We start from the raw sequence: 26,888 nt of genomic DNA, 5'->3' as shown, positions 1-26,888 counted from the left end.
TTTCATTTTTTATTTATTTCTCTGTTGAAAGTATGCAACGTTGCAATGCCATGCAATTCAGATATTTTACATTTTAACTTCTTGATTGCGCAAGTGGGTGAAAAACTGTTTAAGTTGCTTGAGCTCAGTTAGTTTACGAGCGATTTATTTTTAAATCGTCGCTTTAATCTTATACAATTTCATACAATTTAATGGAAAATGTTAATAAGCCTTATTTAGAGTGCGCAATATTTTTTGGCTATTTATATACCGCGTGCTTAGGCTAAACACATATTGGAGCATAAATTCAAGCATCGATGGTAGTAAAGTAAAAAAGAACTGTAGAAAAACTTTGTAGAATATTTTCAATACTTTCTATATAGTAATTCAGTACATTTTTTTCATTCACATATGATTTTTTTTGTTTTTGGTTGTCGTAATGTTGTCGTTTTTGTATTTTTTTTTTTTTAGCATTCAGTCATCATTTTTGATATGCAAAATCATATTTCAACGTATTTTGGGTTCAATCAATATGGCACCCAATTTCATTTCTTTTGAAGATACTCAGTTGCTTTTAAACATTTTGAAATGGCTGCTAGAGTGACTCCCATAGATTCTACAAGCTCTTCTTGTGTTTGACAACAATCTTTATCGAATAATTCTTTTAGTCCCTTATCGCATATTCAAGCCATCTCCTTGCAACGCATATTCAAGCCATCTCCGAGAAGCTTTTGATATCCATATATTATACGCTAGAGTCTTTTTCAGAAGTAGTTATTTAATTTACAGAAAATTATTTTGATCAACTCTCGATGGTGTTGTAAAATAAGTTTTAGCTATATAAACACTAAAAACAAGTGGTGTTTAAGACGAGTTTAAGAAAAGACAAATTTACGTTTTTATTTTTATTGACACTATTGATGGCTGTAAGCCTCAACTATATATATATCAACGCAGTCTTCATGAGTACTGCTAAACACCAATTTTCGAAAGTACAAATTTTCAAGAGTACTTTTCCTATGAAAAGGTTTCTCAAACTAAAAAAAAATTATTACCTCTTGAGTGGTGTAACCTCATAAAACTTGTCAGTACTTAAATTTCTGTTGACCGGCGCACATGAAAAGTAGAGGGAGAGTATGTACTGCATTTTTTGATGATTTTAGGCATCAACTATAACTATAATAACTCAGTATAACAATATAAACTCAGTTTTTATGAGCTGTGTTTAATTTTGTAGTCCAAAATTGTTCGAAAACTTGAGTTAAATGCTCACAACTATATAATAAACTCAGTGTTTATCAATAGTAGTGTTTATGGTTGTATTTCATAGCTAATTTTTTAATTATGAGATATTTTTTATCTTATGTACTTAAATACAAATTTATGAAATTTCAAAGTTTCCACGAAAAGATTTCTAGAACGGAAAAAGTATTGTTTTTTAACTAGAGCAAAATCTTGTATGAAGGAAGTCGCAAAATGGTTGTAAAGGGTTGTCAGCATTAACTATACATATAAAATCAATGCTTATAAATAGTGTTTATATAACCATAAACCCGAAATTGCTAGCAAACTCGGGTTTATGGTTATTTTCTGCTGCTGAGTTTTTAGAAGGTTCTAAGCATCAATTATGTCTATATATATATATTATACATATAAAATATATATATATATATATATATATAGACTCTGTGTTAGGAGTAGTGTTTATAAGTAAACACCAAATTTGTCCATTAACTCGAGTTTATGGATATTTTCAATATATTAAAATCTTTCAAATCTGAGTTATTCGTAATCTTAAATGTGTTTAAAGTCTTCAATTTTAATTTTAGTTCGTCATAACACTGAAACAACTAGTGTTAGTGATAAGTAATCCAGTTTCAATTTGTTAAAGTATTACTGCTTAGAAATTTTGAATAAAAATTTCGAAAACTACTTTTTAAATATTCGATAAGTGTACTCATGTATGCATATGTTAATTATGACTCTAAAAGCTACTTTCTGACACTTGCTTACGCATAAATAACCGACATTCAAACATTAGTGCACAGAAGCGTAGTAATTTGATACCGCATATTACTAAATTATGCGCTAATATATTTATGTTGTTACAACTAACTAGCAACTAGCTTTATTTACTTCAAGCAGCACTACAATGAGCTTAGCAAAAGCGAGTAATATTAATAACTAACAACAATGTATAGTTAAACTTAATTGCATTACAATATTGTTTTAATCGCCACGCTATAATTTATATTTGCATTTACTACAACCACGGGCATTTAATATTGTTATATATACATATATATGTGTATGTAAGTATATGGTGGTAGCATTACAATTTTCATCTATTTGCTTTGCCTATTTAGATATTCGCCTGCGTTTATTATAGTCCTTATTTTGGTTTCTGATTTCAGCATTGGCCTAATTTACCGCACCGGTTGTTTGCTGTTAATGAAATTATCAACGGATGCATTATTCATAGCATATGTAAATTCAACACAAAATTCATGGTGGTCCTATCCGTTTGGCATATCTTGTATATTGTTGGTAAGTACAATTGAGCGCTAGTACATACTATACATATACATAGGTATATAGAAAATACATATTATATATACAAAGTTGTAATTTCTAAATTTTTGAAATTCACGCAATGCACATAATTTCAAGCAGGCATATGCTGAAAAAATATATTTTTCATGCAAAAATTAGTATAAAGTTTTACTAGTACACAGCGTTAATAATATACTGTGAGTGTATACATACAAACATATATAAATATATAACCTTAGTACTTATTCATATATTTTTATTTGCCCAGCTGTTAATGCAAATTTGTTTCAATATTTGCTCAATTTGTAACATTTCCATGGAAATGCTTAGATATAAGCTTATTCCTACACAAATTTGCATACAAGCACCCGCTCCAACAGTGCGGTTACGTATACGCCATGCCACACTTTTCGACGCTCACTCCAACAGTGCGGTTACGTATACGCCATGGCATACTTTTAGGTATTACATCTATTACGATTTCAGTATAATTGGAATTTGCATGCAAATTAAATCAATTCGCCGCAAATATGTCATTTGAAAAAGCCTCATTGAAAGCGAAGTGAAGATAAGGCGGAACTAAAGTGACGCGCACGCACACACCTACATACTTGTATAAAAGTAATTACTAATGCACGCATATGTATGTATTTGTAGTGCATATATTATGTAACACTTCAAACAATTTGATTAAGATGTTACTTTGAACCAAATGCTTCTTATGCACCATGTTGAAACATTTCATGCATGAAACTAAGAAAACGAGTAAATATGTTATTAAAGAAAAACTGGAATAAGTCCCGGGTTCTTCTTTACTATTGTTTTCTTTTAGTTATTTTTAAACTGAGATTCCTGGAAAATTGCAAATGGCTTTGAATAAAGGCGTAAACAGCTTTGCCATATGTTGTTGTAAATTATCGCCGAACAAACTTTTCACACTTTAATGTATTATATAAGCGAACGCTTATATAAGTATAAAGAACTTTCATTTAAAATTGTCTGCACTTTCACTTCAATGAAAATGGTCATTATTTTAATGAAAAGTCTGCCTTTACACACGAAAGGATTTTCAGTCACATTGTTACAAGCTGATAACAATTACCGAAAAGCAACCTTAACCCACAAAGTTCATACGCCAATTTCATTTATATACCTACAACTGACTGTTTTCGTTAAATTACGGTTTTTTTACAAACTTTCTGTTGAAATAGTTTGCGGCAGTCACATGACATTCACGCAAAAGCCCAGTCCATGGTGTAAATAGTCAAAAAAAATTGCGAGTTGTAAAAAATACAATATTGCGTCACTACTGAAAATATACAAATATACCCTTTACGACATTTTGGTTTTTTATTTATAGGCAAATAAAAGTTAAAGAAAGACAGTAAACAACAATAAATTACAACAATAAATATAAAATGGAATGGAACTACAGATTAAATTTATTTTTTTTTTCCAAGTTGCTTGGGATTAAAAATTAAAATTTTTTTTTTTTGGTTTGAGTGAACGCGAAAAAGTTTTAATTCTAACACAAATTTTTTTTTAAATCTTAATTATATTCTTGAGATTAAAATTTACTTTTTTAATCTTTAAATCCGGTAGTTGGGATTATAAATTAAAAATTAATTGAAAAAAATTTCATCTTCGTTCTGGTATTAAAAAATTTCTTTTATTTTATAATCCGGTTTGTGGGATTGAAATTTTTAATTTTTTTTTTGTGATCCGGCAAGCTTGATTAAAATTTTAAATCAAATGTTATTATTTTTAATCCATCATTTGCAACCCTGTACTTAATTGATTTCAATTAATTTTATTTGATCTGTTTTACTGGTTTTTACTCTACTTATTTGAAAAAAAAAATGTCCAAACATGAGAGTTAATGATTTTTTTGCAATTTTTGAGAAAAATTTAAAATATTACAGTATTGTATTTTTTTTTTTTATCAATATCATTTGTTTCTTAAAATATGTTACTTGCTACTACTTCTTTTCTTTTTTCATTTATTTTAATTTTTTTAATTTATATTTTATATATTTACTTTTTTTGTTTTACGTTTTTATTTTACTATATTTATTTTTATATTTGACTTTATTTAATTTTAATTTTTTCTAATTTAATTTTTTTTCACTTTACTTTAATTTCAATTTTAATTCTAATTTCAATTTTGATATTAATTTTAATTTTATTTAATTTAAATTTATTTAATTTTTACTTTAACTTCAATTTCACTTTACTTTTATTTCAATTTTAATTCTATTTTCAATTTTGATATTAATTTTAATTTTATTTAATTAAAATTTATTTAATTTTTACTTTAATTTCAATTTCACTTTACTTTTATTTAATCTTTACTTTATTTTAATTATAATTAAATTTTTTTTGTTTTTTACTTTATTTTAATTTGATTTTAATTTTAATTTTTGATTTTAATTGATTTACTTTTTTACTTTAACTTTAAATAGAAAACTAATTTTAATATTTATTTTTATTTTACCTTTAATTTTTAATTAATTTTAATTTTAATTCTATATTAATTTTAATTTTAATCTAGTTTTAGTTTAAGTTTTAGTGTTAATTTTAATTCTTATTATAATTTTAATGTTAATTTAGTTTTCATTTAAATTTAATTTTAATTTAGTTTAAATTTTAGTTTTAATTGTTATTTATTCATCCAATTTGAATTTTAGTTTTAATTTAGTTTAAATTTTAGTTTTAATTATAATTTCAGTTTTATTTTTAATTTTGACTTTCATTTAGTTTTAATTTAAATTTAATTTTAATTTAGTTTAAAATTTAATTTTAATTTAAATTTTTATTATAATTTCAATTTAATTTTAATTTTAAATTCAATTTAAATTTTCATTTCACTTTTAATTTTAATTTTAAACACATTTTTCATGCTTATTAAATTTTTCCAGATGTATTTCCAGATACGAACTATCATTCCTACAAATGTTTATCTACAAGTTAGTATTTAATCATATTAAAAATATCCACGTACAAATCGTTCCACTTATTCTATTTCATTCTGTAGTACTTCCAGTTCATCTAAAAATTTTTTTGAAGTATTATTTTATTTTTTTATATAAAAAATAATTTCACCTTCTTCTAGAAATTATTTTCTAAAATGTTCATATATTTTCTTCTTCTTCTCATTGCACAAAAATCACATCACTTTATCACATATCCTTCGGGGTATATGAAAATTATGTCTCCGTTTGCGTACGAGCGTGTGTATATTTGCCTTTATTATTGCACGCATGGTCGCACAATTTTCAAGTGTCTGTGCGAAATTGCGTACTGCGTTAAATTGTCGTCAATTTAATGTCACGCTCAGGCACAGCAGACGCGCACATAACTAAAGCAAAAACGAAAAAAAGACTGTTGTCACCGCGAGCGCTTATAAGGGCCAACATGTGTTCAAGCACACGCCACACGCACATACACATACCCAGACACAGACGCGCACATACAACAACCAAACAAATGCGGTTAAAAATACACGTGGACTTTAACGCTACGCGTCTGTTCGCGCTGTCTAAACAATTTCGCTCACTTTTATGCCGCTTTGTGTGCATGGCTATGCGTGCGTGTGTGTGTGTGTGTGTGCTGGCAGATACGCCTGCAATTATGCGTCAGTTTGCTCGTTTTTTCACACGTGACTTTTTAAAATTTTTTCCACTTCCTCCTTTAAACACGTTTCTTTTGCGCGTTTTCATTTCCATTTAATTTCTGTCTCCTTTGCGTTTACCGCTTGTGCTCCCGCTTACAATTGAATTCTGTTTTTAGCATTTTTTCCACTTACACTTACTTTTTCCTACTTTCTATCTGTTTGTCCTTTTAATTTTCGCCTGCGTTTATGTTTATGCACATTTATGATTTTTCTGTCGCTGTTCTGTCGCTCCCTGCTTTTAATTACTTTTACTGCATAATTATGTAACACACGCTCACTTTAACCGTTGCAAATCGCAACACAGCCACACACGCGGCCCGCCTGTCTTTTTTGTTTTTGTTTTCACAAAATTTCTTTTTAATTTTTTCTTTATACTTTTTTTTTGTTTTGTGGTTTTAATTTGTTGCAGCAGTCACTTGCAATTTGTATTTGTTGCGGCCGGCGCTTATCACTGGCCCGCAGTTACGTGTAATTGTCGCCGAGCTAAAGTTTAAAGGCTACGACAGACACGCAATTCGGTGCGTGAAAAGAGAGGAGAAAGTTTTTATAATTCCGAAAAAAGTAGTTTTTGTGCGGAGTATGAGGAGACGGTTGTAGAGAAAAATATTTCAAAGCGCTTTAAATGTAACATTTCGCTACTCAAAAGCTGAAAGGGAAACTGTGAATGGAAGAAAATTGTAATTAGTAGGAGAAGGATACTTTGGAATTTTTTTCTTAAAATTTTTTATTAGTTTTTTTTCTTGAAACTTTTTTCCTTTAAATTTTTTTTCTTGAAGTTTCTTTAATGTTCTAAAATTTTTGTCTTGACATTTTTTTATTGCAATTTATTTATTGAAATTATTTTTCTCGAAATTTTTCTTTTGCAATTATTTTTCTTGAAATTTTTATTGACATACAATCACTGTTCTAGAATTTTTTCATGAAAATTCTTTTATTTAAACTATTTTTTTTGGAATTTTTTTAACATTTTTGTTCTTAAAAATATTTACTGAAAACAATTTTTCTTGCTAAAACAAACTTTTTTTCCTGTAATTATTTTTCTTGAAATTTTCTTCCCTTAAATATTTTTCTTCGAATTATTTGACGTGAAATTATATATTTTGGCATTTTCATCTTGTCCATTTTCTCTGCAATTTTTTCTTAAATTTGTTTTCTTGAAATTTTGTTTCTTTATTTTTCTAGAATTTTTGTCTTGAAATTTTTTTATTAAATTATTGTTTGTGAAAATTGTTTTTATGAAATTATTTTTCTTGTAATTTTTTTTGCAATAATTTTTTTTTGTAAACTTTTTTCTTGAAATTTTTCTCACAATTATTGTTATAGAATTTTTTTCATTAAATTTTTTCTTGTACCCATTTTTATTGCAATTTTTTTAATTTAAATTATTGTCCTTGAAAAAAGTTTTCATAAAATATTTTGGTTTTCTTTTCCTGCAATTATGTTTTTGAATTTTTTTTTGTTGAAATTTTTTCTATTTAAATTATTGTCCTTGAAAAAAGTTTTCATAAAATATTCTTGCATTTTTTTCTGCAATTGTTTTTGTTGAATTTTTTGTTGTTGAAATTTTTTCTTTAAAATATTTTTTCTTGAAAATAATTTTCTTTTTGGAATTCTCGTCTTTTCCATTTTTTCTTGCAATTTTTTTCCTTCAAATATTTTTCCAATAAATTTTTTTTACTTGAAATAATTTTTCTTGACATATTTACACATTGATTTACACTTATTGTTCTAGAATATTTTTTTCCTGAATTCTTGATTTATTGAAATAAAATTATTTTACTTGAATTTTTTTCCTTACAATTATTTTTCTTGAAATTATATTTTTTGGAATTTTTTTCTTGAAACTTTTTTCTTGCAATTTTTTATTGAAATTTTTTTCTTAAATTTTTTTCTTTAGATTTTGTATTTAGCGTTATAGGCAGTTGTCTTTCAGTTACTTTAAAAGAATCTTAGGCCAGTAAAACTCCTTTTTGCACCTCTCTCCTGACTCCTCTCTCTCTTTGAAGTCCACTACCCCATTGAGAATAAAATCTTACAGCGACACCTGGCGAGCAAGAATTCAAATTGCGATAAGGGTATTTGATTAACACTGTTGCCTTTATTCTACCTTCATATCAAATACAGTGTGGTTCTTTAAGAGATCTAGAGCTTGTATTTAAAAAAAATGTAATAATGTTTTATTAGTTAAAAAATGTTATTGAACTTACTGTAGAATTTCGGGCCTATCAACCTCAAGCCACCGTCTTCACATCATGTCGGTTCAATTATACATCTCTTTGTCCTGAGCGGATAGCTTTAGTTAATAAAAGAATAGTTTGAATGTTGCTTTCCTACTTGATATTCTACATGAAAGTAGTCTAAAGCTATCAAGCCACATCACCTGGCTCTGTGATTAGATTCAGTCATCAATAAAGTCATAGTTTCATAGACTATACTGCTTGTGGAACCGTACTGCTGAAACCATTTTACCTATGGACAATCGATATTCTCTTCGATTAAAATATCTTGAAATTAAGTAATTTTGCGGAGGAACACTATAAATTATTTGCCATACTAGTCTCTAAACAATATACAAACTATTATTGAGCATTGAGTAGTATTACTTTATTACTGGCTTGGGGAACCAGTACTCACGAAAGGTTAATATATAATATGTAAACCCGACAAAGATCCCTGTTATTCCAGATTTGAATTTGTATTTATCTTTCTCCCATTGTGAAAAACCGCATAGGAGACAATGATTAGCTTACAAAATTGTATCAAGAAATTTTTCATCTTATTCATATACACGCAAGTTTCAAACAATAAATTGTTTACTTAAGAAAAGTAGCATACCTTTAGGCGTATGTGGAAATAAATATCTTGAAGACAAAATTTCAACAGAACTATAGCTATGTAATTGCAGCTGCTAGAAAATAATGCAATGTAAAGGATGAGTTATATTTTCTTAGGTACAGTTATGTGCGGCAGAGAGTTGCAACTAGTTATTAACTAAAGACACTACTAAATGTATATTCCATACTCTTATATTATTACTTTTCTCAGTAAATAACACATGCATTTAAATGCCATTATTTCTAAGCATCTGAAGTACTTGTAAGTGTACTCAGACGAAATTTTCATATACTGCTCATTCAGCCAATATGCACTCGTGAGTGTTTTACATTGAAAAAATTTCTAGAAAAAATTACCTGCATATCTTTAGGGAAAACAAGAAAAAACGTTAACTTCGACTGCACTGATTGTATAATACCCTTCACCGGGACATTTTTTATAGCATAAAAGCGTATATAGATTATCACCTTGATTTTAATCGGTTAGTTTATATGGCAGCTATATGTTATAGTGATTCGATCTAAGCAACTTTTTTAGAGTTTGTAGCGCTGCTTAGGATAATAATAAGTATATGCCAAATTTCATGAAAATATCTTATGGAACAAAAATATTTGCCCTACAAGTCCTGGATATTGATCGATCAGTTTAAATTGCAGCTTTATGCTATAGTGTTCCGATATAAGCTGTTCCGACAGCTTCTGGTAAATGAAAGGACGTGTGAAAAATTTCAGATCGATATATTAAAAATTAAGCGACTAGTTCGCGTATACTTTGTAGTAAACTTAATATACCCTGTTCAGGGTATACAAATATATAGTATATTAGCTATGTGCAGTAGCCTAGAAGCATTGCTTATGTGTTTCTAATAAGCCAGAGTTGAGTAGCTTCGTAACTGGCAAAAGTAGCCCTTCTATGGCATAACCCCTCCAAAGAATACTGTATCTTAGGAAAGAGCCTTTTAGTCTTCTACTGCAAAAGCTTATGAGTTGTATTAAAGTATACGGGAAATGGTAAAAATAAGCATAAAAATAATAAATAATAATAAATGCTTAGAAAAAACATATATCTGCGCATAATTGCAAAATTTTCAAAGCAGTAGCAAAGTTTAATAAACTCGCGTGGGGCACACACATACACACACAACAATGAAATTACCACCTCCGCTAACGCAATAAAAAGGCATGCATCTGCCGTAAAAAATGAAATTTAAACACAAAATCAAATTCTAAATTCAATTCACCGACGTGTTCACACACTTAACGCAGGAATTATAGAAGCGCGAAGGCAGCCCCACACACACACAGCTTAAAACGCATACTAAAATAAGTATCCAAACGTGTACCGGTGGAGTTGTCATATAGAATTTCACGCACACACTCCTTTTAAATAAAAGCGTAATCCACTAACTAGTCACTTGGGAGTCCCAGTTGTGTGCACCCTTCGTCTACTCTTTAGAGACTTTCCCCTTTTTCAATTTATGCCACTTCATGCATTCGCATGCTTTTTTCTAATATTTCAACCGCACTCATATATTTGTCGCATTACCGCGCCGCTTGTTTCGCAGACCCTCTCAACCAGTTGCGCTGAGTTGAGTCGAGTTGGGTCTAAGTTGTCTGTAGCGCATTATGGGATTTTACCTGACTTTACCTGACTAAATATTTTTTTCTTTTTTTTCTGCATACTTCAATATTTAACCTTTAACCTCGGCGCTTAATGCAAATGGGGTGCAAACTTCACTTTTTTCTGCTTGCTCGCCTCCACAAACCAACTGATTTGTGGTTCGTGTCTTTTGCTGATTCTTCTACTATGCAAATTTTTTACTGTTGTTGTGTGTAAATTTTAATGAGTTTTGGACTTTAAATTGAATTTCTATGTTTTTTAGCTGAAATAGAGATTTCCGATTTGCATTTGTTTCATTAAGAATTATTGTAATCAAATGAGCACAAATGAGTTACTGGAATATGTTGCCTTAAATTTCTATAGCTCATATGCTCGAACTCGAAATTTTGGCTATATAATATTTCATAATTTCATTTATAAGAGAAAATCCCTTATAAGATTTGGATTAAAGAAAATAATCTAACTATTCATTTGGGGTAAGAAATCATATAAAGTAGAAAAGAAATCATTATAAGTCCAAAAAGCATGAGAGGAAAGAGTTGGTTATATTTGTTAGAGATTTTAAATTAAATATGTTAAAAAATACATATAGATAATAAATTATCTATTAGTCGGAGCCAAATAAAAGTTCGAAGACTTCTCAAGCCGTGAAAACATATTTGTATGTTTTCATAACTGAATGTACTCCTATTCTACCTTGGTTGAGTTCGAAGTTCTGGTCTCTGCCAGACCTGGGTCCGGTACCAGGCCACAATGCAACACCATATCTAGTGGAACATGGTCAGTTCTGCCCTAAATAGAACCACAACAAGACTCCCCAGGACCAACAGCAATGAAATATTTCTTTCTCACTTTAGGCACTTTTACTATTGTCTGTGCCATTTGAAGCTTTCACAGGAAAGTTTGACATAAAAAACATCAATGCGATTTAAAGCTTTCACTGGTAAGTTTGGCATTAGAAACGTTAGTTTCATTTAAAGCTTTCACTGCTAAGTTTGATATAAGAAACGTCAATTTCCTTTGAAGCTTTCTCAGGAAATTTTGTCATTAGAAAAGTCAGTGCGATTGAAAGCTTTTACTAAAAAAGTTGACAAAATAAACGTCAGTGCCATTCGAAGTTTTCACTATAAAGTTTGACATAAGAAACGTCAGTGCGATTTGAAGCTCGCATCTCAATACTTTGACTAGGCATCTAAAGAGGGGCACCATTTTTTGAAATATAAAAATATGGAACAATGATTTTTTTGTTTGCAATTTTCGTTCTTTCACGAATTTCCTCAAAATCGTTATTTTTGATGCAGTCAAAACACATGTTTCGGCCCTATATACGGGAGATATTATTGCGACAAATAAAACGAACGGTTATAGAACTGTGGAACACAGAGCCTTCTGCAGACTCACATAATAACCAAGAAAATTATCTCTTTTTCTCTCTTACCAACCCTTTGAACCACACATTGCGATGTTTGCTTTTTGAAGTGATTAAAATATGTTTGGTGAATTGGTTCTAAATGATGATTTATATTATATATTATTATCTGTAATATACTTCACACGCTTCTCCACCCCTCAAGTGTATAGAACATCAATTAAACCACTAACATGAGCGTGTACAAACTCTGAATGAATAAAAGCTTAAAGCACATGAAAGCTTCTATTTTCCCTCAGCTTTAAGTTAATTAAAACTCCCATCATATTAACGGCTCTTTTCCATGGCTATCCATTTTTTCGCCATGTTGCTTTTTTGTGTCTCACTTCACCCATTTAATGGAACATTAATTTAAATATTTCATTACGCCTTTGGATAGTTGTGAGCGCTCGGCTCGCGCAGATGCCTGGCGGGTTTTTAATTAGCAAATTTTTGAAATTCTCATCTACACACCCACACATATCTCATATATACAACCGAAGAAGTAAAACACAGAGAGGCGCTTCGTATTTATTTAAATACACAAATGTGTGTACATACATACGTTCAATGGGGAATATGTCAAATATGCTTGCAATTGTCTGCAAATAATTTCAATTGGAATTGGCATTTTGTAGCAAGGCACAAATAAGTTCTTATTGCACACAAGAAAGTAGCAATAACGCAAAAGTCACGCTACTCGTTATTTCGTCGTGAATGTGTGTATATACGCCTACGTCATTTCTCGTTGGCGTGGAGGAAATCGCAATTGCCATTTGTTAGGCTCCTTTCTTTCTTTTGTGACTGTAAGCAATTTTGCATTTATTCTTACGAGTTTGTATTATATGCATTATATTCTTCCTTTCCAACTTGCTACGGCATATTGTGTTTGTATGTGTCTTTTCTGAGTAAAATAAAAAATTCCGCGCTTTTAAATTAAGTGAAATGCGAATAGTAGTTGCTCTTTTGCAGCTTTTCCGTGTGTGTGTGTGTGTATTTGAAATAAATATAAACATATGTGTGTGCGTGTGTCTAAAAGCAAATTGTTGTGTGTAGGGAAAAATTACCTAAATGATTTATTTTTTTCGCCATCGTCCCTACCTAGTTACTTTAGGACTAGTCATGTAAACACAACTTATGATTCAATAAAAAAAATTAGTAAGTAATTCATCACTATTTAAGTGACTCTTAGTTTATTCTCTTCTAGTATAATAACTCTTAGTTTATTGAAAATATAAAAAAAAATTATGTTATGTTCCTAACTAGTAACTTTAGGACTAGTCACTTAAACAACTTTTCGAATTTAAATTTTAAGATAAATCTAATGCCACGTTCCCGACTAGTTACTTTAGGGGTGGTGATAAAATATTAATCAGCATGAATTTTATAATTTAAATTATGTTATATTACTAACTAGTAACTTTAGGACTAGTCGCTTAAACACTACTTGTGTGTTTAAAAAACAACTTTTCTAAATTAATCATTAAAAGCAAACTGTTATTTGGTTAAAATTAAAATTTTTTAAAATTTATTTACAAGAGTTCGTTTGATCTAAATTTTTTACATGTTGAATAAAATTTTTTAGTATTTGATAAATTATTTGTTTGTTGTTTTAAATTATATCTGTCTAATATTAAGCATGTTTAAATATTGGCAATATTTCATTCCATTATAACAGTAACTTTAACAGTGTTAGCTATTTTCAAAGCACCACATTTGGTTACTTTGCCTACAGTTTCCTAACTAGTTGACATATGTACGTATATATATACATATGTATATATACTCTTTTTTACCATTTCGACGGTACATTAAGCTGGTGATAAAGCCGTGGAACAGTTAATAGTAAACTAGATGGTAACTAGTTACATTTAGACCAGTTAAAAACAAAATTTTTTGAGTGAGTTCAGAGCCAATATTATTTATTCTCAAAACAAATATACATATTGTATATCAAATTAGAGTGAAGAATTACACGTTACAAACGTATCTCAGCTTCAGACCTGCAGGTATACATATACTAACTCATTCTATGTTCTATACTTTTCTTTTAAATTTAAAAAATATGAAATGATCGCAGCTTAAAATTAGTATACTCTACTGCTATCTACATACTCGTAAGTTCCAATAGAGAAGAAACTTACTACTATTTTCCCGTATATTAAAATCGGCTTATATTTCCTACAGTGCAATTACACACTCTGATTACACGTCGCGACGCCTTAATAATCATGCTGATAAGACTGCGCGCGTTTCGGTGACATTTGTGACGATGACGACTAAACTGATGATGATGCTGACGCAATGTGCGCTATGCATTTAAAATATCCTGCAAGCCGTTTCCGACGCAACCAACAGCATATCCACTGAAGTAACAGCATAACTTTTAAACTTGTCCATACTCACTAGCACACATTGCTTTTTGGTGCGTAAATTCGTTGATACACCATCCTAGTCACGACATTCAGTTAGTTGTGAAGTGTAGACCAAGTGACTTTTGCAATCGCGAAAATACAAACACATATATCTATACACATGTGTGTGCTTCGGAATGTGCTGGTTATTTTCTTCACTTCAACGCAGAACATCTCGTGGCTCGCCAGTCATCGCTCCGCTTTTCCCCGTTGTGTATGCTGTGGTTGTTGTATACCTATACTTAAATATATTTATACCCTAAACAGGGTATATTAAATTTGCCACGAAGTTGGAAACATCCAGAAGGAAATGTTGGAGATCCTCTAAAATATATACAGATATATTAATGATGTGATGGTGTGCTAAGTCGATTTAGGCATATCTGTCATGTATATACACGGAAATACGCGTAGCTCAGTTTTTGAGATATGGCTCCGAAATTTTGCACACATCATTTTGCTCGCAAAAAGCTGCTCATTTGTCGGATATAGCGTATAGCTGCAGTGCAAACTGATTGATCAAAAAGAAATTCTTATATGTATAACAGTTTTATTTGACAAGATATCTTCATTCGAGTGCAAGTTCGGCAAGGATTATTTTTGAAGGCAATTCTACAATATCTGAAGAAATTTTTCAGTTTGGTCCACTATGGCATATAGCTGCCACAAAACTGAAACAGTAAAAATAATTTTATACCCCTTTTTGCTATAATAAATGCAACTGTGATGGGTATTATAGCGTCGGTGCAAAAGAAATTAATGTTTTTTGTTGTTTTTATGATAACACAAACCAACACAACCAATTATAGTTACATGATACGCAAGTTGCTTGCGACGCGCATCCTTAATGCAATCGAGCTTATTTGCTGACGTTGAAGCGCCTGTATGTGAAGAGTAAGAAATGTCAGTGAACTCTTTGTTCTTTTTTTCTTTTGCTTTTTCAATTCTTCTCTGCTCTTTCTGTTCAACTTCTTTCTGCTGCCGTCTCTAATTCCTTTATGCGTGCTCTAAATTATGGAATTACTTACGTGGCTGTGTGCCTGTGGTGAAAAAATAACCCAGCATCGTCACACATCATGACGCACACATATACCACTCACACACATGCTTACACGCTTATAGTAGAACAATTCACAATGTGAGCGCGACACTTTGTAACTTGAAACGGAAGGAAAGGCGGAAATGTGCGAACCCTTTCTGAATGCTTTCTTCTACTTTGTTTTTTATTCCGTTTTTCTAATTTCTCAAACTTTTTTCTACGCTTCCGCGGAAACCACGAAATTGCCATGGGGAAATATGAAGAGCGGAAAGCAAATAAGGAAAGCATTAAAAGCCAGTGTGTGTGCATGTGTTTTGAAGAGGGAAATTATATTTAAAATTGTTTAGCGTATTATTTCCAGATTTTCTTGCATTTTGTTCCAAAGAAATAAACTTAATTTGCTTCCGAACGAACGAGACATTTTTAAGTACAATATACATATATGTATGTATATGCATATACTGACATACTTAATTACATACATAAGCGTTATTTGTACTAAGTTCATTAAAATTGCGGTTTATTAGCGTGTCTTAAGTGGAATCTGTGTGCAATTTATGACTATAAAACTTATGTAAAATACACGCAAGGGGGGGATGAATATGTATACAAAGATGGGCCGTTAAGTATGTAGTCAAAAAGGATAACAAAAAAAAAACTTGGAAAATAGCCTCCTTTTAGATATATAGACTTGACTCAGTGATGCTTCAACTTCTTAAATTCGTCTGTAAAATACGTCACCTTCTCATACGATGCGAAAATCTGCCTGGCGAATGACTTTTTACAGTTTGGAAGCAAAAATTAATCGCGAGGATCCAAATATGTAGATAACGGTGAATACGACAGCATTTCGTTGCCTAATTAGATCAATTTAGCCGTTTCGGCCCGCTGAATTTTTAGATTGAAAGCGGGTTTTTTCATCATTACAGTAGAGCCCTGTGACCACCATGCCTTTCTACATATAATCGATTTAGATCACAATTAGAGTCCTATAATAAAAAAAAAAACGTTAGCCGTCATATAACAGCCCGATAGAACAGTCTTTGCCGTTCACAGGAGAATTTTACTCTTTCGACTGTTTCTTCGCATCTACCGTATACCACAAGATCCAGTTTAGTCGAGGGTTCCGCAAAAATGTAGAGACTTCTTCGCATTATTCTCAAACAGCATGAAACACTGCTATGAAGTGATCTCACGATTGTGTTTGTATCTGTTGTAAGTAAGAGCGACACTCAACGTACCGGTGATTCTAAGAACTTATCCATCCGTGATGTAAAATCTTTACGAGAAGTTTAAATATTATTTCGAATACATTCGGTCAAAAGGCTTGAGATTTTCACTCAATTATTTAAAATACTATTTGCAAGCAACTATATTCAAATCCATTAAAAAAATCTCTAGTCCTTACCAAATTCTCATATGTTATGGAATTTTTTTAAACTTTGCCATATTCACTTTCACAGCCATTCCAGCTGGCAGACTGATAACAATTTCCACAAAATGTCACTTTCGCTTTATAAACTGCCTTCTATAGCTACCTTCTAGTACACCAGCATGATCGCAAATATTATTTTTTATTTTCGGCTGTAAATAACTAAGCCAACTATTCGTGCTCATGCACCATTATTGTAGGCACTGGTTCACACGCCGCCATCCATTATACACATAGCTACTTATATAGAGGCAAATAGTGTGCACACGAAAAGTACAGTTAAGTATATAAACTTATTATTTATGCATTTTCCGAGCAAAGAGCATTTAAAGGCGTCATAAATCTTCGTGAAAGCACAGTACACAACTGGTTCGTGTGGTTGTTGTAGATGTTGTAGTGCAGTGGATGCATCGAGACTAAAAGTAACTAGGCTATATGTGAGCACTCGGAAATGCCAACTTAAATGCCGCAAGTTGTTTACACTTGCCTTGTAGGCGCAAAGAAAGAGAAAGAGAGAAAAAGTGAGAGAGAGATAGGGTTGTGGAAGGGAGACGAGTTTTAGTATTACTATAAACACTGTTGCACGAGTATCTAACAGTATATAGGCATTCAAAGCATGTAAAAAATCATACTATAGCGTGTGAAAAGCGGTAAGCAAAATAAATTTAAAAATCATATAGGCTTTGAACTTTTGAGCAATACCTTTTTGTATGTCCAAGAGAACGAGTAACTATTTTTAGTAGATTATATATTCATTGCTTATATCTTTCTTTAATTTTCAGTACTGCAAAGTGTTCGGTAGACCTCATCCTTACTACTAAAATATAAAAAATGTTCCGAGATTATCGAGTATTCGCCAATTCATCACTCTTCTTTAACCACTATCTACTCCAGCGATATTTCTCGTATTATATTGTTATTGTAAATTTTAATTTTGTTACTGCAAGAACATTAATCGAATGCAACTAGAATAAAATCCAATTAGAGGCTTCGAAAGTTCCAAACGCAGCACTGCTTCCAAAATTGTTCACGACCATAAAAACTACAACAACAAACAACAAATTAGGGAAGCTGCACTTTTAACTAAGCTAAAGATCATTTTATTAAGAAATAGGCGGTTTTTGTGAATTAAAAAAAAAATACTGTAACATTTTTGTTTTAGATTAAGTGTATATTTTTATACATTATACATATATTATTATTTTAAGAATACACAGTAACATTTTTGAAAAACAATAATTAAATATATATCTTGTTAAACGCGATATCCGACGGCACTTAAAAATAGTGCTCCACTGCTGTAAGAATATCGGATGAAACCTACCAACCAAAACTCACTGCTAAAAGAATTTGTCCATACAATGCTCATAAAAAAATTGTACAAGGAGACAAAATAGATGTTGATGAAAAAATAAGTACAAATCAAATCAATTCTAAATTCACGTTTTCCTTGAACACACCTCATATGCTCGAAAAAAATTAAAAATTAACAAAATGGCGGGGATTAAAAAAAAAAGTAAGGTGGTCTGTAAAAATTCTATTTTTGATAAGATCAAAAAACTGGTAGGCCGTTGTATAGAAAATTATACAAAAAACTTGCAGAAAATATTTATAAATATCGGCTTATTCGTATCCGAGTAATCACTCAAGCAAATTTGAAAAAGTAGTTTTGAAAAATACTAGTTGAAATATAAAGTGATTGAATGACTACACCTTAGAAGGCTGTAACACAAAAACTATTCGAAGTATCGTTACAAAATTTTCGTATGTTATTTTCAAAGATAGAATCTATTGAAATATGAAAAATTTAAATATACTTGTATTAAATAAATTTTGACCAGTAGCCTTTTACCTTCTTCGAAGCGAATTTCTATCAAAATATTAAAAATCGATTTTTTTTTCTTAATTTCACACTAGGTGTGTCTTTTAAGGTACTTACTTGAACTTGATTTTTAAGGGAACTTCACAATTTTTTACTCACCCTTTATTTCAATTACTTTGTGCAAAAACTTTGCCAATCATGGCTTATTACTCTACATTGGGTATTTTTTAGTTGCCTTCAAATAAATGAAAAAATATTACGATAACCAATATTGAAAATATATATTTTTCTTTGCCTGCTCCACTTTCTATCAAAAGGCAACTAGTTTAAAACTAGTAACAATTGCAACAATTTGTTGTATGGTTTTACACCATTATATATTACTTTGAGCCGCTGATATCGCCAGTTATTCGCGACTCAATTAGCACAAAACTAGTTCCAATCGAATTAGTCACCTTTATTAAACGTAATTATTAAATATATTCAGCATGTGTATAATCACTTCACCCTTAAGCAATAAATTTTTATCTTAAATTGCTATATTATAACAATTTTCAATGCAAAAAAGTATAACTTTATTATTAAACCGTTCTTGCAAACTGTTCAAAGAGATGCAGCTCAAATTCCAGCCTCCTATATATTATACATCATATACCACATGTCTGCTCAATACAAATATTCTCCAGTTATCCTAATCCGCTCTAATACAAACACTCATATGCATATATCTATATATATATATATGTATGTAAGTGCACTCCACTGCCAGTGTTAACTATGCGCCATGCTAAAGAATCGCTTAATTATTTATAATACGAAAAGTAACCCAACAGCAGCTACAACAAAAGCAAAATTGTTATACCATAAACACCAAATAACCACAGGAATAATTTTATGCAAGCCTTAATGGAAAGTAAATGAATATATGTATGGCATGTACCCAATTTAGCTAAATTTTCATGTGCATGTGTGCGTGCTTGCATTAGTCAACTTATTTGTGCCTGCTTTTAGGCGCTGTAAGTAAGCGTTTATCGCTTTAAGCGTGCGCGTAAGCAAGATTATGGTTTGTATATATGCGCATATATGTATATATTTAAGTATATATATACAAGTATATAGTTAGAGCATTTATGTGCCTATATTTCTCGCGCGTGTGTGTGTGTGTGTGAGTATACGCGCTTAATAATATTAAGCTTAGCCAATATTTATGAGCATTTGGCATGTTAATAACTACATATGTATTCTCGCACATATACGAGTATACTTATAAACACATCTCATATATTCATGCATCCTTACATATATAATACCTATAGTGTGTTTTTATATATGTATGCTTCTGCGTTATTAGTGATATGAAATAATTTCACTATTAGTTGTTATGCATTTGTATGAGTTAACATTGCACATTTCCGCTTAAATTACTTAGTTTAATACAAATACATAGTATTATGGTTAAATGTATTCCTAATTGTGAAATTCGGTAGAATCGCCAAATCGCGTTTTGATTTTACTAAATTATGCTAACAATTAGTGTAAAGAGATCGAATATACAGTAATAACAAAATATTACTGCTTTCTAATCATAGAAACATTTGCTATTCATTTCTATTGATCTTTCTAACCCTATCTAATCTAAATAATGAGGAAATGCAATTGAATAATTTATTTTGCTATAGGTTATATTACGTTAAAGGTCCAACTGTTACGTGCGGCAATGCCGGTGCATTATTGTACCTAAACTTCTCCGATATACAAGTATATATATATATAACTTTTCATAAACCCGATAAACGCATGTTAGAGTATTTGAAAACTTTTTCAAAGCACTGTAAATGTATTATAGATGATCTAGCAATCAAAGCATTTGTTAAATATAAATATAAATATAAATATAAATATAAATATAAATATAAATATAAATATAAATATAAATATAAATATAAATATAAATATAAATATAAATATAAATATAAATATAAATATGAATATAAATACAAATATAAATATAAATATAAATATAAATATTTAATAATACACCAGTAGTAATAGCTGTCATCGATTCGCCAAGCATTGGAGAGTAGCGAAACGAACAAGCTATACTAGCTGTTCAAACAAAAGGGCAGCACTTGTGTTAGAACCTTGAGGTATGCGCAAATGTTTTCTACTTTGATGGAGAGAGTATTTTTCCCCGTTTAAAAACAGTTTAGTAACCACTTGGTTTTGATTTCTATAAACTATTATAAATGATTTTAAATTATATGTTTATGAAAGCAAAGAAAAAACGAAATTTGTTTGTGCTCGATAACTTTGTTGTTCCTTTAAATATAATTTTTTTGATAAAAAGAGCACAGCGTACAAAGTTAGCGAGCAGATAAATGGTGTATCGAAGGCGCCTAATATTAATGTTGATTTCTGTATGTTATAAAAAACTATAGACTATAACAAGTTTTTAATTTTGTTGATTTGGGAGTTACTATGGAGCCTAAGCTGAATTTTAGTTTTCATATTGATAGCTCGGTTTTAAAAGCACAAGTTGTTTTTAGTTTTGTTAAACGCCGATATAAAGAATTTAGATATCCGTATGTTACTAAAACTCTTTTTACAACTCTGTGGTATGAATTCCTAGTTACCAAATCCATACAGATCTGAAAGCAAAACTTTATTATTTCACTCTATAATAACTTATTTTTGTTTATAGACAGAAATCAGCCAAATCATCTTTTAGATCATAAGAGGAAAATTTTATTTCAGTGCTAAATTTGTAAAGCATACATTAAAATTAAAATATAAAAATATAAATATTTTTGTATAATTCCAGGGTTTCTCTATCCTTTATTGCTTTGTTATAAAAGCGGAGAGCAGTTTACGCGCGCCGCCAAGCAGCAGCGGCACGTTAAAGAAGAAGCTCAGCTCGAGTAAGACTAGTTTGGATGACAACTATTGTACGGGCACCATAAATAGTCCGCTCAGTTGTAAGTATCAAGTATATTATAGTAAAATATATAATATAATCGCTAAAGAAAAAAATATAAATTCAAAGAAAATCGTGGACTTACCATATTTAGTTAAATGTAGAGCCTAATAATAAATATAAATTCCATATTTAACTAAAACAACAGTTCTTCAAATAAGAAAAAATATTTTTTCCACAAAAAAAAACCGCTATAATATATTTTATAACACGCGCTGCATAAACTAACACAATTCATTCTTTTCCTGCCCAACCAGTTTACGCGAGCCATGAAAAGGAGAAAGAGAATGAAAGCGGCGCGCCCGTAACAACACTACTAGCAGCGCCCCCACCACCACCGCAACAGCTTGAAATCTCCAGTGGCGTGCAACTGCCACTCACAATTATACCCACCGCGCAACAGCGTTGCCCACTGCTGCCCACAGCCTCGGCGTCTACAGTGGGCAGCAGCGTCAAAACGTTCCTGAATGCAGCCAGTCTGGAGCGCAAGCTGCCGCCACATGTCAGCTGTCTGCAAGAGACGGCCGCCGCGGCGATGACCTCGCCAGCAACGAGATGCTGCAACATACTAGGCGGCAGCAGTAGCAGCAATGCGGCTGCCACAGTAACATCGACCGGTGTAGTGGGCGGTGGCGTTGTGGTCACCACCGGCGGCATGGGCTATTATGACGCCTACGGTGCGGGCATACAACTCGGCGGCATGACGGGCAGTTTGAACAGGCGACAACTGCACGTCGCAGCAGCAGCTACGGAATTTGTCGGTCTGGAGACTTTGGATATACTGCAGGGCGTGGCGCCACCAGGTACGAGTGTGTGTGTGTGTGTGTGGAGAAGAGATTTTCAAATTTATTTTAGCAACAAAACTTGTTACTGCATGCTTATCCCAGATTAGTTTCTTACATTATTAAGCAATAAAATATGTAAGCAACGTCTTATTGCTAAGCTTCGTAATAGTCGGAGGGAGGGGAATAGTTTTGGTTAGTGTAGCGACGACTCGGTTGAATTCTAATAGTTGACCAGTAGGAAAAGCGTACAGTACAATAAATTACTTTCTTAATAGATGGGCCAAAAAATTAATCAATCGTACGACTATAGCATTTAGCTGCCATACAAACTGTACGAACAAAAGTGCTTGCTCGGAAAGCTTTTTTATTTGACGAGATAAATTCACCAAACTTGACTTGGATTATTGCCCAAAGCAGCGGTTCATGCATCTGAATATATTGTTCAGATGGGATCACTATAGATAGTATATCTATTTATATCCTTTTATGCTGTAAGAGATGTGCCCGTGAAGAGCATTATGGCTTCGGCGCAACCGAACTTAAAGTTTTTTTTTTTATTTTATTAGAGTATTATTTCTTTTTATTGGCTATAAATATTGTTTCTCCTCCAGCGAGAGTTGTTTAGAAATTTTGCCCTAATACTGATTATTAAGGGCCTATAAATACACCGGCTCAGCCTCAAAATACTATTTGTACTAAATATTTACATATGTATGTAAGTGTATATATGTAAATCTGTGTCTCATATCTCTTGAACAAACAGCAATTCGCATATCTCCTTAAAATTGCAAATCCCTTAATTCCCTTTAAGCATAGCTGCAAATGTTCAACTTAAATATTCGCAACAAAGTACAAAATAAAGCCAAAAAATTATTGCAAAAATCTTTTATGTCAACAGCAACAAATATATTAGCAATAATAATAACTATACAAACTAACAACCGAAAAAAGGACGAAGTGGAAAAAGCCTCCGAAGGAAGCATAAGCAAAGCCAGCCACATTTTCGATTTAAGCACATCAAGTGGCTACTAGTTAGTGATGAAGACCGACAAAAACGTTGAACAAGCGCCACACAGCAGCAATTTGGCCGTCACCAAGCAACATCAAACTTACCAAAAACCACTACACAGAATAACGTACACCTTTCATTAGCTGCCTACAACCTTTATAGCATTCAACGTTCAGCTTCTTGTGGCCATATACTTGTAGGTGAAGAATTTTGAAGCATAGTGAGAATGGAGCTTTTTTCGCCTACACATACATATGTGCTATTATGTAGAGACCTATGTATTTACTAGAACTACTATCCACTAAATACTATGGGTTATTCCCTGTTTAATATTCAACAAAAAAAGTTGAAAAAATAGAAAAAAAAACTATTTTGCCAAAATTCAAAAATTCATATCTTTGAAACGAAAACGAACACCCTCTGAAAATTTCAGAGAAACGTTTCTTTAGAAACATTAGTGGTATAATATCAAAAAATTTCAGACCAAACTTTTCCCGCGATTGTTACTTTTTACGATTTTGAATTTTTACTGTTATATACTTAGTTTAAGGCCATAAATCGACTGTTAGTCTAAATTAAAAAAAAAAAAACCTGCTAATTTTGCAGCAAGTCATATAGATATTTTTGTAATCTCTTTATTTATAAATACTTAATTGAACGGTAAAATATTAAAATAAATAAAGAAACTTAAAGTGGAGCAACAAAAAATTTTGAGATTAAATAAAACTGTCATTATATGCTGAAACAACTTGAAAAATTCTTGTTTTAATTTTACGAACATTTATTTTAAATTACGATTTTTTAAGTAATAATCAAATAAGCCAAAAAAATATTAAAATAAAATCTGGCTTAATGCGCTGATTGGCTGTGTGTCTAAAGCATTTCTGCCAAACGGATATGATACCGCTGCCATCAGGCTTTATTCATGCACATAAATTGCTGTACTGCACTTCCCATAAGAAAATGTTGCATACTCTTTCGGCGCCGCAAAACAAATTTCCGACTATATTCCGACGCCTGCTATTCATCATGTGCGCCTGGTGCATTTTGTTCCATCTAACATGAAATTTGAGCGGACGATGTCGGCAAACGAGTTCAATGCACTTCCGTTACTTTTATGTTGCATACCTCCTAGGCGCCGGATAACAAAAGTGCAACTCAGCGCCGACAACTGCTGGCCTGCATGCGCGCCTGGTGCATTGGTGGCCAAATGCTAAGAAAATTGCGCCACCCGCCACCGCTTTCTAAATGTCGGTATAGTAGTTTTACTCACTTCCTACGATTATGCTTTGCATAGCCCACAGGCGCCGGCTGACACCTGTCCACCAATCTAGCCTGTTGCGCTTGACGCAATTTATGGTTGATATAGCAGTGTGTACACTTGTCGAAAAATTTTGTTGCATACCTTGCGGTGCCGGAACTTAAAAGTGCAATTCGGTGCAGCCACCTTCTGCTGCATTTTGGGCGCCTGGTGCATTGGGAGCAATTTAAGCCGTTGAAAATGCAGGATGACGATGTGGAAAAACGCACACACACACATTATATATACATGCGAACACAGAGCATTCGCTCTGAAAATACATATTTTATTCGTATATATCCCCAAAAAATAAAAAATATTCATTTAAATTAACAAATTCTTCATTTCGATTTAAATGTTTTTTGAAACTTTATTAAAATTTATTTATTTTCACTAAATAATTCTTTTTGTTTAATTTTTAACATGCTGTATTTTTAACACTACTTAACATATCTTATTTAAATAGAAATTTATGTATATAATATATATTTTTACCTATTTTTATTTTATTTTTTGTTTTTTTTTCATTTTTTTTATTATTTTATTATTATTTTATTATTATTTTTTTTTGTTTTATTATTTTTTGTTTTTTTTTATTTTTTTATTATTTTTTGTTTTTTTTTATTATTTTATTATTTTTTGTTTTTTTTTATTATTTTTTGTTTTTTTTATTATTTTATTATTTTTTGTTTTTTTTTATTATTTTATTATTTTTTGTTTGTTTTTTCATTATTTTATTATTTTTGCTTTTGCTTTTCATATATTAGTTAAAACTTTTTAATAACTAATTTTTAATCTTTCAATATCAAAATATTTTCACGACATACATACATATACATATATACAATATATATATCCATTTATTAAACAACTCTACTACAATTATTTGTATGTATTTTTACTACTTCCAGACACAATTATTGGCATTTGTGGCAGCGCGCTCCCCGCAGGAATGTCATATCATCAACTGCAGCAGCATCACAGCCTGCCGCGCCACCACACCACAGCACTGCAGCAACACCTCACAGCAAACGCAACTGGTCAGCAACATGTTGCGCAACATCACAAGCCCTACATGGACGCCACAATGTTGCCACCGCCAACAATCGTATCGATAAGCAGCGGTCTGCCGCTACCCACTAACATGAATTATGCGAAAAGCAGCAGTGAGTCAGCCAACTCACCACAACAACAACCACAAGCGCCACCAACCACACTAACCAGCATCATCAGTACAACAACGGCAACAACGCAAACACCAAAAGCGCAAAAGCGGGTCACCATAATGGAACCCACAACGCATACCTTCGATCCACTGCTGCCCACAATGGTGGCCGTTTCCGGTGTGGCAACGCCTGCGGCACATCATCGCCTGGTGACAGCAACACCAACGCCCATCATAACAATTACCAGCAACACAACGGCGGCGACAGGCGATTGCGTGGCCAGCGCAGGCAACATAAGTGGAAGCGATTCGACGCAGAGCGCTGGTGTCGACGCAGCAGCAACAGCTGCGGAAAGCAGCTCGTCGCCCGAAGATGAGAACTCGATGACCGGCATGTTGGATCGCATAACGCATGATCTGGATTATCTGCTGAATCGCACGAATGATGCGCCACCAGAGGCGCCGTTGGGAGATGCTGAAGTGTTGGCGGTAGGCACGGCAGCCACGTCAGTGGCGACGAGCGCCACCACAGCAGCAGCTTCCACGCTGACCATCAGCCAGGATACTGTGGAGCAGTTGTAAGAAAGCTAAGATATGTGGGTAGATAAGCTGAAAGATCTTTAGAACTACTTTTGGATTATTTAGTGAAGTAAATACTATTTTTAAGTGTGTTTAGTTGTCACTAAGCATTTTGTTCCTGTCACTTTTTTGACTATTTACTGTACAGTAGCCCTTAATGCTTAGTAATGTAATCTGAAAGATATTATGTAAGCATTAATATTAATGGTTGTCTTTGTAAATAAAAAAAAACTATTTAGAATCTTAAGATTTACAACTTTTTTATATAGCTATCCAAATACTAAATAAAAATGGCTCTAAA

At 31.8% G+C, this 26,888-nt stretch overlaps 1 protein-coding gene across 1 annotated transcript in view; it reads left to right on the top strand.

Annotated features, from left to right (window-relative positions):
- LOC106614816 (streptococcal hemagglutinin) overlaps positions 1-26,856 on the top strand; it is a 411,732-nt gene extending 384,876 nt beyond the window's left edge. Inside the window, exons 21-24 of the mRNA XM_070107173.1 lie at positions 2,394-2,526; positions 21,597-21,750; positions 22,007-22,552; positions 25,755-26,856. Coding sequence (XP_069963274.1) covers positions 2,394-2,526; positions 21,597-21,750; positions 22,007-22,552; positions 25,755-26,590 — 1,669 coding nt within the window. The 3' untranslated portion in view covers positions 26,591-26,856. The remainder of the gene's footprint in view (positions 1-2,393; positions 2,527-21,596; positions 21,751-22,006; positions 22,553-25,754) is intronic.
- Positions 26,857-26,888: the final 32 nt, after the last annotated feature.

Source organism: Bactrocera oleae, chromosome 3, assembly GCF_042242935.1.
Source record: "Bactrocera oleae isolate idBacOlea1 chromosome 3, idBacOlea1, whole genome shotgun sequence".
Lineage (NCBI taxonomy): Eukaryota > Metazoa > Arthropoda > Insecta > Diptera > Tephritidae > Bactrocera > Bactrocera oleae.
This window is presented reverse-complemented; position numbering and strand designations above follow the sequence as displayed.